The sequence below is a fragment of the Sphaerodactylus townsendi genome, linkage group LG04, assembly GCF_021028975.2.
Source record: "Sphaerodactylus townsendi isolate TG3544 linkage group LG04, MPM_Stown_v2.3, whole genome shotgun sequence".
Lineage (NCBI taxonomy): Eukaryota > Metazoa > Chordata > Lepidosauria > Squamata > Sphaerodactylidae > Sphaerodactylus > Sphaerodactylus townsendi.
In genome coordinates, this window is record NC_059428.1 from 92,251,195 (window position 1) to 92,266,717 (window position 15,523).

General features: G+C 41.0%; 1 protein-coding gene across 1 annotated transcript in view; it reads left to right on the forward strand.

Moving 5' to 3' along the window:
- Positions 1 to 9,488, forward strand: part of ASMTL (acetylserotonin O-methyltransferase like) — a 36,019-nt gene extending 26,531 nt beyond the window's left edge. Inside the window, exons 7-13 of the mRNA XM_048492411.1 lie at positions 873 to 1,284; positions 2,450 to 2,612; positions 4,166 to 4,350; positions 5,486 to 5,618; positions 6,174 to 6,317; positions 7,825 to 7,947; positions 9,108 to 9,488. Of these exons, the coding sequence (XP_048348368.1) occupies positions 873 to 1,284; positions 2,450 to 2,612; positions 4,166 to 4,350; positions 5,486 to 5,618; positions 6,174 to 6,317; positions 7,825 to 7,947; positions 9,108 to 9,325 (1,378 nt within the window). The 3' untranslated portion in view covers positions 9,326 to 9,488. The remainder of the gene's footprint in view (positions 1 to 872; positions 1,285 to 2,449; positions 2,613 to 4,165; positions 4,351 to 5,485; positions 5,619 to 6,173; positions 6,318 to 7,824; positions 7,948 to 9,107) is intronic.
- Positions 9,489 to 15,523: the final 6,035 nt, after the last annotated feature.

Genomic DNA, 15,523 nt, shown 5'->3' on the forward strand with positions numbered 1-15,523 from the left:
ATTTATGTGCTTCCACCTGTAGAGTGCCCCTGGAATCCTTTCTAGCAATTCTAGTTGTTTACTAAAAGGAGCCTTATTCATCACACTGAGTATTTTGAACATAGAAAGTTGATCTGAGATTGCAAATGCCTTAACAGACCAGGTGATCGGGAGCAACAGACGCAGAAGGCCATTGCGTTCACATCCTACATGTGAGCTCCCAAAGGCACCTGGTGGGCCACTGCAAGTAGCAGAGAGATGGACTAGATGGACTTTGGTCTGATCCAGCTGGCTTGTTCTTAAAAAAAAAAAGTCTGTTTGGTATAGTGAGTAAACAGTTGGACTAGGATGTGGGAGACTCAGATCCCTAATCTTCTAGTGCTCTCACCCTAACCTACCTCACAGAGTTGTTGCGAGGATAAAATGGAGGAGGAGAGAACAATGTAAGAAGTGTTCAGTCCTCATCGGGTCCAAAGTGAAGTTAATAAATTAATATTTTTAATAGAATGCTAGCTTGGAAATTAGCTCCATTAATTTCCTGTCTTAGTATGTTTAGACAAAGGCCAGAATATATACTAGTTCTTTGAGTCCAAGAGAGCTTTATTACTCGTACTTTATTACTAGCAACCTATTTTGCCACCTGATATGACGAACAGTTTCTTGTGCCAAATGGATTAAGCATTCAGAGAAAAATGTCAGAAGTTCCTCTAGCAGAACGTTTTGCTTAAATAGTTACATGCAGTCTGCCTAAACTGTTTAGGTTTCTGTATATGTGTGCAATATATTGACTATTGAAAACTAAGGTATTTGGTGTCTTGGCTTATCTTTCTTAACTTTTTTTCTTTAAATATTTTTTTCTTTAAATATTTCTTAATTTTTTCTTTTCTTCTTAGGGACAAAGCTGGTGGCTATGGGATCCAGGCTCTTGGGGGAATGTTAGTGGAATACGTGCATGGCGATTTCTTGAATGTGGTAGGATTTCCTCTGAATCATTTCTGCAAAACATTAGCAGAATTATATTATCCGCCCCCAAAACACACCATCCACCATATAAAGCATGACTCTATCCCTTCAGTAGAGACCTTTGAGATCCTAAGCGATGGGGAATGTGACTCTTCTGATAATACATCATGCAAAGGTGCTCAGAAACAGAAGAGCAGCAGAATTATCTACCCGTCCGGAAAAGGCATAAACAGCAACGGTAATTTTAATATGACTGTGGAAAGTCAGAATGGTGTGAAGGAAAACAAAACACAATTCCCAGCTAAGCTTGTTCAACTACTGGATGGTTTCAAGGCATCAAAGGTAACCGTGTTTATGGATTTATATAAATATTTCTCAGCCACCAAAGTCATAGTTGGATACATACAGTTCTTAGTGACCCAGGTACTTTGACTGCGTTCAGATAGTGCAACAAACCTATTTGTTGATGCACGTGGAATTCCCTCCTCTCCCCCCTCTTCTTGCCTTCCCTCATGTATGGAGAGAGATCTCAGACTTCCCAATTTTAGATTTTTCAAATCAAACTCCAGTTTGCTGGGACATCCAAATATGGTCGCCTAGGTAAATTGGAATTTATTTCCTCCCCACTGACCATTAAATTATGGTTTGGAATCCCAGTTTGGGGGATGAAAACAAACTAATTTTTCCAGACCCCCACAAACATGCAATACAGAAACTGAAGTCAGATCCACAGCTTGAAAAATCAGAAAGCCTTCAAACTCTATAGGTGCTGGAGTTTGTGAGTATGGCAAGAAGGCAAGCCTTCTCCATCAGCAGTGGCTGAGTGTGATTTATTTTGTTAGGCAGCAGATGTGATGCTGATCAAAAATGACTTGCTTGCCCTCACTAAGCCTCTGAGCAAGCATATGTTCCTTTTTCAGACCTCTTGAAAAATGTTTTTTATTAGTCCATCCTGAAAAGATAACTAGTACATAGCATAATTCTATTTTAATGCATCTCAGTGTGTTGCATGGCCTATGACACCCACTTGTGCCTCTCTTGAAATTTTGCCTTGGGCAGGTGCCCCTCTAAGGCCACTCGGATGGCAGAAATGTGTTCAGATCCTGGTTGAGGTGGGGTTAGTAAACTTCTGTTCCTCTGCAATATATTTTGTTTTATGACAAGAACAAACTGTTCCAGCAACAACAACACAGTTCCTTACATTTTGGCTTTCATGTGACTTCTGTATAGGTCCTCATCAGTTGTGACTAACAAATGTTTAAGCAGGTGAGCTGGCATGTAAACTGGTTCAGTCTCACTGGAGTCAGAGGAGCTGAACCAGCTAACATAGACGCTATGAGCTTTGCAGTAACATCCTAAGTTGGGTTACACTCTTGGAAGTCCATTTAAGTATAACTCTGCTTTAGATGGTGCTGTTAGTGACTTGTGAATGGTTATTTTTTTTAAAGGATAATGAGGTTTGTGGGTTTTTTTTCTTTTAGTAATGAATACCATTTCATATCTTCAGGTGTTGTTTGTGTCCAGTAAGCTGAAAATATTTGATCTTCTCAAAGGAAAGGGTGCCATGACCTCTGTGGACGTTGCAAATTGCTTGAAAGCCTCTGTGCGTGGCACAGAAAGGCTATTGGATGCCTGTGCTGCTCTTGGCCTGCTGGAAAAAACCCATCAAGGTGACTTTTCACTCTGAAGCAGTTGGGAGAGGAGCCCTGGAGGGGTGGGACTTGTCTTGAACACCATAAGACTTTTGGGTTGTTAACCAGAGTACTGGTCCTTAGGATTCATGAAGAAATGTGACGAGGACAGTCTCATCATTTTTAAAAATATGTAGAAAGATACGTAGCTTAGAAAGTAGTGAATTCTGTCTCAGAAGAAGGGAGAAAATAGAACTCCATTATCCTTTTAAGTATTGCTGATGTGTCTGACTGGTGGAATAGCGATTCTGTTTACAGCTGGATGCACATCATATTTGTTGTTCGATATGTACAAGCAATCCTTGCTATCTTTGAGCACATCAACATAAACCAGGTGTCTGGACTGGCAAATCATGGATACGTTTAGAAGCAATTTTGGGAGTCATAGTGACATCTTGTGTTTCAACTGCTGTGATGTATGAGAACTTCTGATCATTACATCACACAATGTTCACACAAATGAAATTGCTGCTATAGGGAAATGAAACGTATTGGGTACATTGGCTGAATATACATATGCCATTGTTAAAATATTGAAATGGCGTACCATGAGTGCTTCTAGGTTTTGTGGCTTTCTGCCTGTCTCTTTGATGTATAGGACCCAAAGAGCCTCCCTTAATAACATCATCATAATTTTTGCCAACTAACTTCTGTCCTTGGTGCCCCATTTTCTGCATTTGGATATCAGGTCCCATACTTTAGGCCTGGTACCAGGGGCATACCACCCATAGGAACATGGGGTAGCCCATGTCCCGGGCACACATGTTTTGGTCACGTAGGGGGTGGAGTGTTGGGCCACAGCCGGTCCCTGCACCTGGCCTCTCCTGAGGTGCGTCTGGCTGGTGTCCGGCAGCTCCCCCGTGCCAGGGCGCCACTTGTCGGGGCCCAAGGCCGGGCCCTGCCTCACGGCCAGGAGGCCTCTCCCCCGCTGGGGGATCACACTGGCGCGCAAGGCTGTGCTTAGCTGCGCAGCTGCACGGCCTCTCCCCCTCTGGGGGATTGCGCCAGCATTGCCCTGCTGCACCCTGCACTGAGATGGGGCCTCTCTGTTTGACCAGGAGCCCCCCCTACAAAAGGAGGCTCTGGGCTCCCCCGCCGCCCGCCTAAGCTCCCACCAGAGCCACCATCATAATTCAGGTGTGGGGGGTTGCAGGGGGCATCGAGCGGGGGAGAGCACTTGACTATGTGTTGCCCCCGGGCACCTTTTCCCCCGGATATGCCTCTGCCTGGTACATGTCTCCAGAACTTGCTTCTCACAGTCACGGGCAACTTTACCAAGATGAGGCAAAGTGAGGTAGTTGCCTCAGGTTTTAAATTTGGTCTGCCATGAAGGGTAGCAGAGCAGGAAACCAGAATTTGGTTTCAGTTAAACTCATCAACAAAGACTTGATTTGTGGACTTCAGCTGTACTGTGGAGTTGCACCAGAGTTATAGTCTTTAACTGGATGTTTCTAAAATTAGAAATGCTATTTGTTACTTCTAAAGAAAAAACATTATTCATATATTTCATATTTGTTTTGCTGTCTTTAAAGGTTACAGCAATTCAGATTTGGCAAACTTGTACTTGGTGTCAGACTGTGAATTTTCACTTCATGACTTTATTCTTCACTGTGATGACCGCATATGGCCTCTGTTTACACACTTGGAACTGGCAGTCAAAGAGGGGACATCACAGAACCATTTCGCAATTGGGAAAAAAGGAGAGGATTTGTTTCAGGTAGTGGAAATGATGTGTGTTTTTTTCTGGGAGGGAATCTTCCAAACTGTTTAAGTTCAAAACAAGTAGGCTGCAAAAAAAGATTATTCTGTCCTTGCCATAATCATACAAAATGCAACTGTATTAATTTAACACAATAAATCAGGAGGCTGTCATTGCTTGCTCAGGGATTAGTTTTTAAAGGACTTGCCTAATCAGCAGTATCTGAATGGCTCCTAAAATTTTGCTTTTTGCAATAATTTTATGTGTACTGTTGGTTTACAGTGTAAATGCATGGGGCTAAGAAGAAGAGTTTGGATTTATATCCCCCCTTTCTCTCCTGTAGGAGACTCAAAGGGACTTACAATCTCCTTGCCCTTCCCCCCTCCAGTATCAAGAAAGATGGCCATCTCTGTATCAATCAACCTGACAGTTTAAGCATCAGCATGTAATAAAGTTAAAGTGATAGACTGTTGCCTGATGTAAAAGTGTAACACAGGGAGAGTTCCATATCAAACACTTACAACCCTTCCGCTTTCCCCAGGCCAAAATGAAAAGCTTGCAGCTGCATCTTTGTATTTCAGAGGTGCTCTCAGCAGTGTCACAGTGGGGAACCTTGCTAATGTTCAAGAATCATCTTTTGGATCATGTTTCTGATTGGCTTATACTGGTCAGGGGGTCCATGGTCCTGTTTCCTGTAATGTTAGTTTACAATCATATGGCACAAATTTTTCCAGGCATGACCCAATAATAACACCAATAGGCCACGGACCTCATTGCTGCACCTCCTACTTGCTATTTTGGTACTTCCACTAATTTGAAGATGTTATAACTTGGCTTCCTTCACATCTGTAAATGTATGTTAGAAAGCCATTTTTGTTATTTTCATTGCTCCTGCTTATTCCTGTTTCATGATTAAGCCTGAACCTTTAAAAAAATCTTTTCAATTAAGCCTGTTGCTTTGTTGGCATGTTCTACTGTGTGTGTAAGAATCCAGTTTCGACCAAACTATCAGTAGAGGGTTTATTCCAGGGTTTCTGGTCTGGGAAAGGCTATTCAAATCTTCTTTGCAAAGATGTGGTCCAGACCCACCAGTCTTTGGCCAGTACTTCAGATTGCATACATCTTTCAATTGTTCTGTTTTTGTTTTGTCCAGGATTTCTACTATCAAAATACAGAGATGAAGCAACATTTTATGAGTGCCATGCACAGCATTGCCAAAATGACAGCAAGAGATGTCGCCTCAGCGTTTGATCTTTCCCAGTTCAGAGTTGTATGTGACTTAGGAGGTAGACATGCCTTTAAAAACTGCTGTGTGCAGTGACAGAAAATGTTGTCATTACAATTACCATCATGGCTGAACTGTTCTCAGAATTCTCAAAATAGGCTTGTTTTCTCTGTGTGTGATAACACTTTTCTTATTAATAGCTTGGGCAGGGGGTGGGGGGCAGTGTAACATCACACAGTGTTGCTGGGCATACACTAAGAACTTTTCCTGTCTTTTGTCCATGTACTCAAGGTTCTAAGTTCAATGAACTCGACTTCAGTGGACTTAGGGCATAACTCTGCTTTGGTTTGTACTGTAAATTATGCAACAATTTAGGGTAATCAGGGGTACCAAGGCGGAAGCTTTCAGAGAGCTTTGGTTTCAAAAGATAAGTGCTGTCTCTTTCCATTAAATGTGTATCATGCCTTTTATCCAAGGCCTTTTTCATTTTATCCTTGTAACAACTCTTCAAAGTAGGTTAAACTGAGAGACTTTTATTAGTCCAATGTCATGTACTGAGCTTCATGCAGTTTTAACTAGGCTTAACAGAAACTTTCCCTGTATTAATATTTTGCAGGCTGCACTGGCGCTTTAGCCCATGAACTCACCCAGATCTACCCAGCGATGAAAGTCACTGTGTTTGACCTTCCAGATGTCATTTCAAGCGTCTCCAGCTTTCAGCCTTCAAGACAAAACACAGGTCAAATATCATTCTCATCAGGTAAACATATTTATGGAGCTTTGAACATGTTGGTGTACATAGATGTGAGATTACTCCTGAGGCAAAGCTATTTTATGCTGAACCTTCATCTTGTCTTCCAAAATCCTGTTACTTATGAAAGCACTGGTGAATCTTGGTATCTGTGGTGAATGTTTATGTTTAAGGTCTGCTTCACATATTATTTTTACACATTCGCATATTTCTATTTACTGTGTTTATATTTTGCCTTTTCCATCATGGAATGCAAGGCATCAAACATAGATCTCCTAATCAGGCATGGTCCAGACTAGGGTTGGTGATTTGGATGAAACAAATCACCTATTTGGGCCGAATCACAGCCTATTGTTGTTTTTTCTTTAAACATTGTTTAAGGGGAGTTTAAGTGGCTTGAAGAAAAATGTTTAAAGAAATTAAAAAACCCTAAAGAATCCACACACACACACACACACACCAGAGAATCCCCCTAATACTTACCTTGGGGTGCCTGTCAGGGACGCATGTTTTAACTAGCGGCCCCAAAATTGCATCTTCAGGAAACTATCCTGATGATGCCACCCAAGTTTGGTTAAGCTTGATTCAGTTGGTTTAATTTTTATGGACGCTCAAAGTGTATCCCCCATCTCCTATTAGCTCCCATTATAAACAATGGGGGATGGGGCACCCTCTTTGGGGGTCCATAAAATTGGACCCCCTGAAACAAACTGCACCAAATCTGGGTGATAACATCAGGAGAATCTTCTGAAGATACCCTGAAATGTTGGTGCCGCGAGCTTTAAAAATGCGCCAGAACCAAAAAATACAAAAAAATCCCAGACAGACCAAAATTATTCGTTCTACCCAAATATATACCTCCAAGGGGCTCTCTAAGGAATTGCATTTAATTGTCTCCTCGGTATACTATTTCCTCTTTCCCCCCATAACCTTTTCCCATCTAAACCTACCTTTATCTCCTCTCTCTTGTCTTCAGCTTCTACTCACTAGCATCCCCTTCCTGGGAAAATTCTGGCAAAATTGCATGGTGCTAGTTGCTCAGCCAGGCCGTGCCCAGTTGTATGATGCTGGCCAGCTGGGTTGGGGAACGTGTAAGAACTGGCAAGAATTCTTCACTTTCTCCTGTATTCCCCTGTATCCTCTTTTTCTTTTCCTGGCAGTCAATATATTCTCAACTTTCCCTGCTCTCCTCTTTCACACTTAATCTTCAGCCTTATTAATTTACCTTTTGTATCCCATACTTCTGCAGAATGGGCACCCAAAGCATCTTTGTGTCCTCCACTTTATCCTCACAACTCTTGACTATTGAAAACATAACACTAAAATTAGCATTGTCAACTTTTTTTTGAATATTTTCACATGTCCCGGAGCCTAAGTGCTTGCTCCCTACACTGCTCCGATTCCGATACTGGGAACTTTGACTACCAGGTTTTTGCAAGGATAACCACTGTGGATATAAAACTAATGGTATAAAAATAATTCATGTAGACACTAATGACAATGTATTTTCAAACAGGTGACTTTTTCAAAGATAATCTTCCAGAATCTGAACTTTATATTCTTTCACGAGTTCTACATGATTGGTGTGAAGAAAAGATTCATGCACTTTTAAGTAAGCTATCTGCTGTTTGCAAGCCAGGTAAGAGCTGTAGCTTTTCCTTCATTTTTGTTTTTGTGTGTAATTCAGCATTTAAACACTGAGTTTATTGGTAGTATTGGAAGAACTTAGATTTCATTAGGATAAGCCAATATTTAATTTCAAAGTGTTTTTCCATTCTCCCTTAAAATAAGTCTTTCCTCTTATTCTGTTCTTTTTTAGCTATTTAGTGAAGGTCTGTTCCTCAGAGATTCTGAGTAGAATTAAGGATGATAAAAAGCAAGGGTTGTTACCCCCAATGATAGTCCTGTGTTTTAATTCCCCCCTTTTTAAAAAATACAAATATCATTATGTATTTTCCAGTGCTGAATGGAGGAAGAACAAAGCTAAGATTAAAAATAAGTAAAGCATGCAATAAGTGGGAAAGAGTGGGCAAGATGTGTATTAAATGTATTTTTGAACTTTATTTCACATTTTAAACAGTTACATTCTTTTTCATACTGAAGTGACCTAATGGAAAGCGTTCAGCTGCTTAAAATCAAAGCATTATATGGCAGTAAATTACAGCCTTTTATAAGTGATGAGGGCATTGCATGGGAGAGTCCATAAGTGGTCAGTGATATCATATGGAACTGTCCTCAGCTATTAAGCTAGCAGTGCAAATCTTGGGAAGGAAACTGCATGGCCCCAAGGATAAAATTTTGCAATTGGGAAAATGGTATTCCTCCAGTGTATGTTTACAGGGGGGAAGATATATTAACTACTTGCATTGTTAGTGACTGTGGATTCTGTGCCAAATATTACATATTGAAAGACAGGATAAAAATATTTTAAATAAGTAAAAAACCCAGCAGCAATGATTTTTAAAAGCCTGGAAAAGACCATCAAATAAAACACAAAGACTGAGAAACAGTTAATAAAAAAAGCAGTTAACCAAAAAAGCAAATTTCCTAACTAAAAAGTTACTGAAACAAAAAATTCTGATATCTATTGAAACGAGATTAGAAAGCAGTGCCATAAATTTGTGTGAAAAAATGGAATCCTGACATATTTTTTGATTCAAACATTGCAGGGAAAGAAGCATATTGCTAGTTCTTAAAAGAAAGAATCCATTCCTGGAGATTAAAAAAATATAATTAATGCTCTTGAAATTAGGAATGAGTTACTAAACAAAAATTTTTGTTTCCCTTTTGGATATGCAGGAAGTGCTTTGCTAGTAGCAGAAACTGTGCTGGATGAGAAGGGAACAAGCCCTGCTCGAGCTGTTTTACAGTCTCTCACCATGACTGAAGGCAAGCAAAGGAGTGTTTTGGAATACAAGCAGCTGTTGGAAAAATACGGATTCACCAGCGTGCAGATTAAGATAACAGGAAATCTGTTAGATGTAATTTTGTGCTTTAAGAAAGTATCACCCCGTTAAATTGAATGGCAGATATTTGAAACAAGCAAATCCATCCGCCAGAATTAATACACATTTTTCTACTTTTGATCAGAGTTTCCACTAAAGACTTTTGTGTTACAGCATGAGCTGTGTATAAAACCTAATACTACTTCTGTTGATTAAAATAGCACTAAGAAAATTACCATCAATTTTCTTTCTCCTTGGTAGGTAGGGCATTGCCTTCTTACCCTTAGTTGTTTTAAGTGTGCTCTTTGAAATTCAAGTTACAAAAGGGAAACCAGAGAAACAAAAAAATTGTATTTTAAGTGTTCAAAGCTATTGTCCCAAAGCTGTTAAACTCACAAATAGCCCTGCTGACTTAATTGGGATGGCTGATGTGCAAACATGCTCAGATTGTATACGTATATAAAATGGAGGGAAAGGATCCATTGTACATTCTGGTTAGGGTTCTATTTACACCCAGCAGTAGCAAGTACTATAAGTTTAAATGGATGGAAATACATTTTTAAAGAAGAAAAGAAGCATACTGCTAGAAAAATGAGTGAGGAAATAGATCTTAAGGTCTCAGAGTGAAGGCAAAAATTGTTCCTGTGGAAGGCACATCCGTGGATTGTGCATGATAGGGTGTCATGTGGCCATTTTTACTTGGTCTACTGCAGTGGTGGGATCCAAAAATTTTAGTAGGTTCCCATGGTGGTGGGATTCAAACAGTGGTGTAGCACCAATGGGGCTGGGCGTGGCACGACGGGGGTGTGGCCAGGCATTCCGGGGGCGGGGCATTAATAATTTCTCTGTTTCTGTAAAAAACTTACTGTAAAAAAAAAGTTCCTAATTTCCAGCTGGTATCTTTCTGTCCATAATTTAAACTCATTATAGCAAGTCCTATCGTCTCCTGCCAACAGAAACAACTACTTCTCCTCTAATTGACTGCCTGTCAAATACTTAATACTTTCAAATACTTAATTTTGTTTCTAGAAATCAAAAGAAGGATACTTTCCTTAAACAAGGAGACTTTTACTCATATTTCTAAAACATGTTTTTAAATGACAGCCCAACAGGGAGAGAATTATCCCAATTTCTACCTTTGCTAACCAGTCACATAGGATTCTACAGGCCTTTATGCCTACTGTGAAATCATGAGTGGTCACTACAGTTTAGTTTCACTATCACCACTGTTTGTTAACTATATTCTGAAGGGCTAATACATTCAATACTCAAAATAATTTGCACTTTAGATAAAGACACAAATTCATTAAAACATTGATCCGATGGACCATTCCTACTGCATAGGCATATTCAAGAGCTAGATATCAAGGCTTCTGCCAGGATACACAAGTCATGACTTTTTTAAAAAATTGAGTAAGCATTAGTAGTTAGTACCTTTAATCTTTCACTTACACAAAATGCTTTGTAATCCTTTAGCTCCATAAATACCTTAAATCAGTCATTAACACTCCCTTTTTATTCCTGGGTGACCTTGGGCTAATCACAGCTTTTTGGAGCTCTCTCAGCCCCACTCACTTCACAGGGTGTTTGTTGTGAGGGGGGAAGGGCAAGGAGATTGTAAGCCCCTTTGAGTCTCCTGTAGGAGAGAAAGGGGGGATATAAATCCAAACTCTTCTTCTTCTGTTTAAAGTAAAAAATAAATCAGAACATCATCCATTGTGAAGTAGAATTTGCAATCCATACTGTATATTCTGCAAATATTTTACATTAATTAATCCAGGATTAGAGACACAGATTAGCATAACATTCTCACATACAGGAATACAGAGCTTTTAAGTGGCCAAGCGTCATGGTAAATCACAATTTATCATAAAATGAACAGAGTGCCAAAATAAATAGCCTACCAAGCAAGTAAAGAGTCCCCTGGACCCAACAGTAATTAAAGGGTCCCTCCTCTTACTAGCCAGCAAGCTCCGGGCTACGAGAAAGAAGAGAGGGGGAGGCGAGGGCGTGGAGAAGGGAAAGCGGACCCGATTAGTAACCCCCTCTTGGCACACACAAATAATTAGTAACCCACTCTCGGGAACTGGTGGGAACCTGCTGGATCCCACCTCTGGTCTACTGTTCATATATAATAAAGTGTAACATACAGAACCACTGCTGGAGCTGAATGGTGAGAAACCTTACTTTTTATTTTCTTGTCCAGAATGTTTTCCCCCAGTAATTATATTCTGTCATAAGGCAGGAATGTACGCAAGTTATTTGTAGGCTCCTCCGATCTGAAAACTGAGCATGAGATTTAAAAAAACTATAACGTACATTTCTTTGATAACATTCCTTCTACTTAGGTAGTGATTTTCAGCTTTCCTTCTGCATTCTTCACTTGCTTTACAAAAACGCTCTTGATTCTGTCCTATGAAGAAGTATATAGAATTACCATCTTCAATTCTAGCAATTTCCCTCACACAATAAGCTTTGCTTTAAAATGGTTGTATGGCAACTTTTTTGCATGCAAGTGAAGCTTTCCCTTTGATCTGTGGTTTGGGCTCAGCAGCTGTGCCTGGACAGTCTTTGGCACAGTGCTTGTTCTCATCTTACACAAGAGGGACACTACTTAGGGTCGTTGGAAAACATCTGGAGTCAGCAGGGTGACAGTTTTGTACAGCTTTGTTTGGCAAACTAAGCGAACTCTTGAAGCCATAAATATAAGGCATTAGCAGTTCTTTCATGCGTGATGCAACAGTCAGGGCAAAGGTTTATCTCATAAGCCAACCGACATGCATTATACTGTAACTATTTCATTCCCATTTCAGTTATGGAAAATCATATGTAAGTTCAATTTTGGTCCAGAGTGCCTGTAAAAAAATCCACACAATGGCACTATGTATTGATAAGGAAGATGCAGAAAAATCCAAAAACTGGAGGGAGATTAAGCCATGAAAACATAAAAAGCAGTGTCGGGAGAGGGCAATGGGTAGTCTTTTAATTTACCTAACATTGTTTCACATCCTTAGGAGGGGTGGTAAGACCCAGGGGCCACATGGAGAAGAGGAGGCCTGAAAATAGGAGGGGGAATAAGAGGCAGAGAACTGAAAGAATGATTGGAAGTGTCAGCTGAACGGGGGGATAAAAACTAAGTGGAAAGGATGGAAGGCAGGAAAGTAAAAGCAGAAAGACTTGAGGGATGGGAAGGCAGAGATAGTGTTGGGACTAGATCAGTGGTGGCGAACCTATGGCACGGGTGCCAGAGGTGGCACTCAGCGCCCTCTCTGTGGGCACGTGTGCCCAGAGTTGTCATGTGGGTGGGGCGGAAAATCACCCCCCCACACACACATCTAGGCTGGCCTAGGCACAATCCTTTACCTGGGAGTAAGCTTGGTTGCTGGCAATGGGGCTTGCTTCTGAGTAAACCCTCCTAGGGTCGTGATTCACCCATTCGAAGCATTGCATGGTTGCTTCACCAAGCTTACTCCTGAGTAACGCGCACCTGGGACCCAACCGTTTTTTCTAAACTAAAACCTCAGTATTCAGGTAAGAAGAAGAAGAGTTTGGATTTATATCCCGCCTTTCTCTCCTGCAAGAGACTCAAAGGGGCTTACAATCTCCTTGCCCTTCCCCCCTCACAAAAAACACCCTTTGAGGTGAGTGGGGCTGAGAGAGCTCCGAGAAGCTGTGACTAGCCCAAGGTCACCCCGCTGGCGTGCGTGGGAGTGTACAGGCTAATCTGAATTCCCCAGATAAGCCTCCACAGCTCAGGCGGCAGAGCTGGGAATCAAACCCGGTTCCTCCAGATTAGATACATGAGCTCTTAACCTCCTACGCCACTGCTGCTCCTACGCCACTAAATTGCTGTGTTGGCACTTTGCGATAAATAAGTGGGTTTTGGGTTGCAATTTGGGCACTCGGTCTCGAAAAGGTTCGCCATCACTGGACTAGATCATGGGTGATTAGATTTTCCCCCTTGTGGGGGAGATAATTAATGTTGACTACTTGTCCTCCCTCTTTTTTGCAGTGGCCAGTCACACGTCTGACTGATTTCTCCGGACAGCAGCCACTACTGCTTTTTCAACTGGCCAAGGGGGTGGGGTGTGCTTAAAAGATGATGAATGAGCAAGGAGGGGGGCACTGCAAGGAATGCAAGGAATCCATTTAGTAGTGTGGACTATCTCAGAAGATAGTGCTAATTGCTACAGCTTGTAAAGAACTGTCCTGATACACAGGTGTTGTAAACTCTCTTGCTAAAGTACGGAAACAGTATTTGTTCAAAGATTTACAATACCCTTCTTTGCCAAATTTCTCAGAGGATTTATAAACCAAGCTAGGACATATTGACTAGGGAATGTATATTGCAAAGACAAAGGTAAACAAGCCTGGAAATGAAAGATAAAAAAGTAGAGTAAACCTGTGCTCTAGTGTATAGGTTATTTGTGGTACACAAAATCTTACCACATTTCTAAAACCCAAACCCATCACAACCTTGTCTATTTCCCATGTCAAAGACAGGTTTTGAATGAATACTTGCACTTTCAAAAGGTATTAATTTCAGGGGGGGTTGTATCTGGTCTGAATGTTCCAGTGGTTATAGAGAAAGGTAGGCAAAGAGTAGAACATTCCAGGGGCCAGGCATTCCGGGGCGGGGCTGTTGCAAGGACATCCAGTGTTACTATACATTTTTTAAAAATCCATAGCTGATACTGAAGATCTGCCCCTCCCCAATTGTCAGCTATGTTTATTATTAATTTATTTCCCATATTTATCTACAATAGGCACCCAAAGCAGCTTGCATCATTGTCCTTTCCTCTTATCTTCAACAACCCTCTGAGTAGGTTAGGCTGAAGAGTGTATGACTGTCCTGAAGTCACCCAGTGAGCTTCCACAGCCGAGTGGGTGTTCAAATCATGGTCTCCCACATCCTGATCTGAAACTTGAACCGCTGTGCCACATGGGTTATGATGAAGTTCAGCAATAAGTAATCATCTGGGCTTGAGTGAGTCTGGCACGTTGTGTGGTACTGAGTCACCTGGTGATTGCTGCCAAATTCCTCCGATGTCAGAACTACCCTGGATAGGGCCCAGCCTCTCCTCTGCCTTTTACAGACAGAATCCAAGGCTTAAAGCCCAGCAATATTGATGTGGTTGCCTTCCAATTCCCACAATAACTACTGCAGAGGGTGTTCATTTCTTAAAACTACAGATTCTGTTTCTATCATTTTGGAGGGTTTTAACCACCACCACCCTTCACCACCCTTCTCCTTTAGATTTCAGATTGTCTGCAAATTTGAAGTTTTTCTCAGGTTTATAGAAAAAGCTGTAATTTCTATTTATGGTCCCAGTGCCTATAAATTGGGGTGTGTGGCAGTGGTGGGATTCAAAATTTTTAGTAACAGGTTCCAATGGTGGTGGGATTCAAACAGTGGTCTAGCGCCAATGGAGCTGGGTGGGACATGACGGGGGTGTGGCCAGGCATTTCAGGGCAGGGCTGTTGCAAGGACACAGGGCGCGCACACCCCAGGTGCAGTTCCCCTTCGCCCCACCTCTAGATTCAAATAATGACTGTTTAAAGTATTAAAAAAGCAATATACCGAAAGGTAGTATATTATTTCTTTTTTATATAATTATATTGATTGATTTTAAATAATAACATAAGGAGAGAAACCAAAAACTGTTTACAATTGTTAACATATTACAAACATATCTAATTGTCTATCTCTCTCAACCCCCCCAACTAAAACATCCTATATTGCCTCCCTCCTTCCCATATTTCCCTCCCTCCCTACTTTCTACTTCCCCTTCAGATTCCTATAACTACTTTATCTATTCCACTTAAAAGAAAACTAACAGAGGGAGAGATCCAAAATCGTTAATCTAAAAGAGTAGTTTAAACTCCTCTCTTTCCAATATAAATTTCAAGGGAAAAAAGAAAATGAAAAATCTTTACCTATAATACTTTCCCAGTACTTTACTTATAATACTTTATACCAATGAACAAAAAAATAGAATTACTATATATTGTATTATTTCATACAGTTCATACACACGTGGGGGGAGATGCCATGGGGGCCGCAGGGGGCCCTTGGGGGCGATTTTGCATCCCCCACTTGACAAGATTCTTTGTATCCAGAAACAGAGATTACCCCCTGGTCCCTAGTGGAGTTAATCATTAATAACCAGTTGTCCAAACTGAGAAAATTTTAGTAACCGGTTCTACCGAATAGGTGCAAATAGGCTGCATCCCACCTCTGGTGTGTGGAGACCTTGGTATACAAGTGAT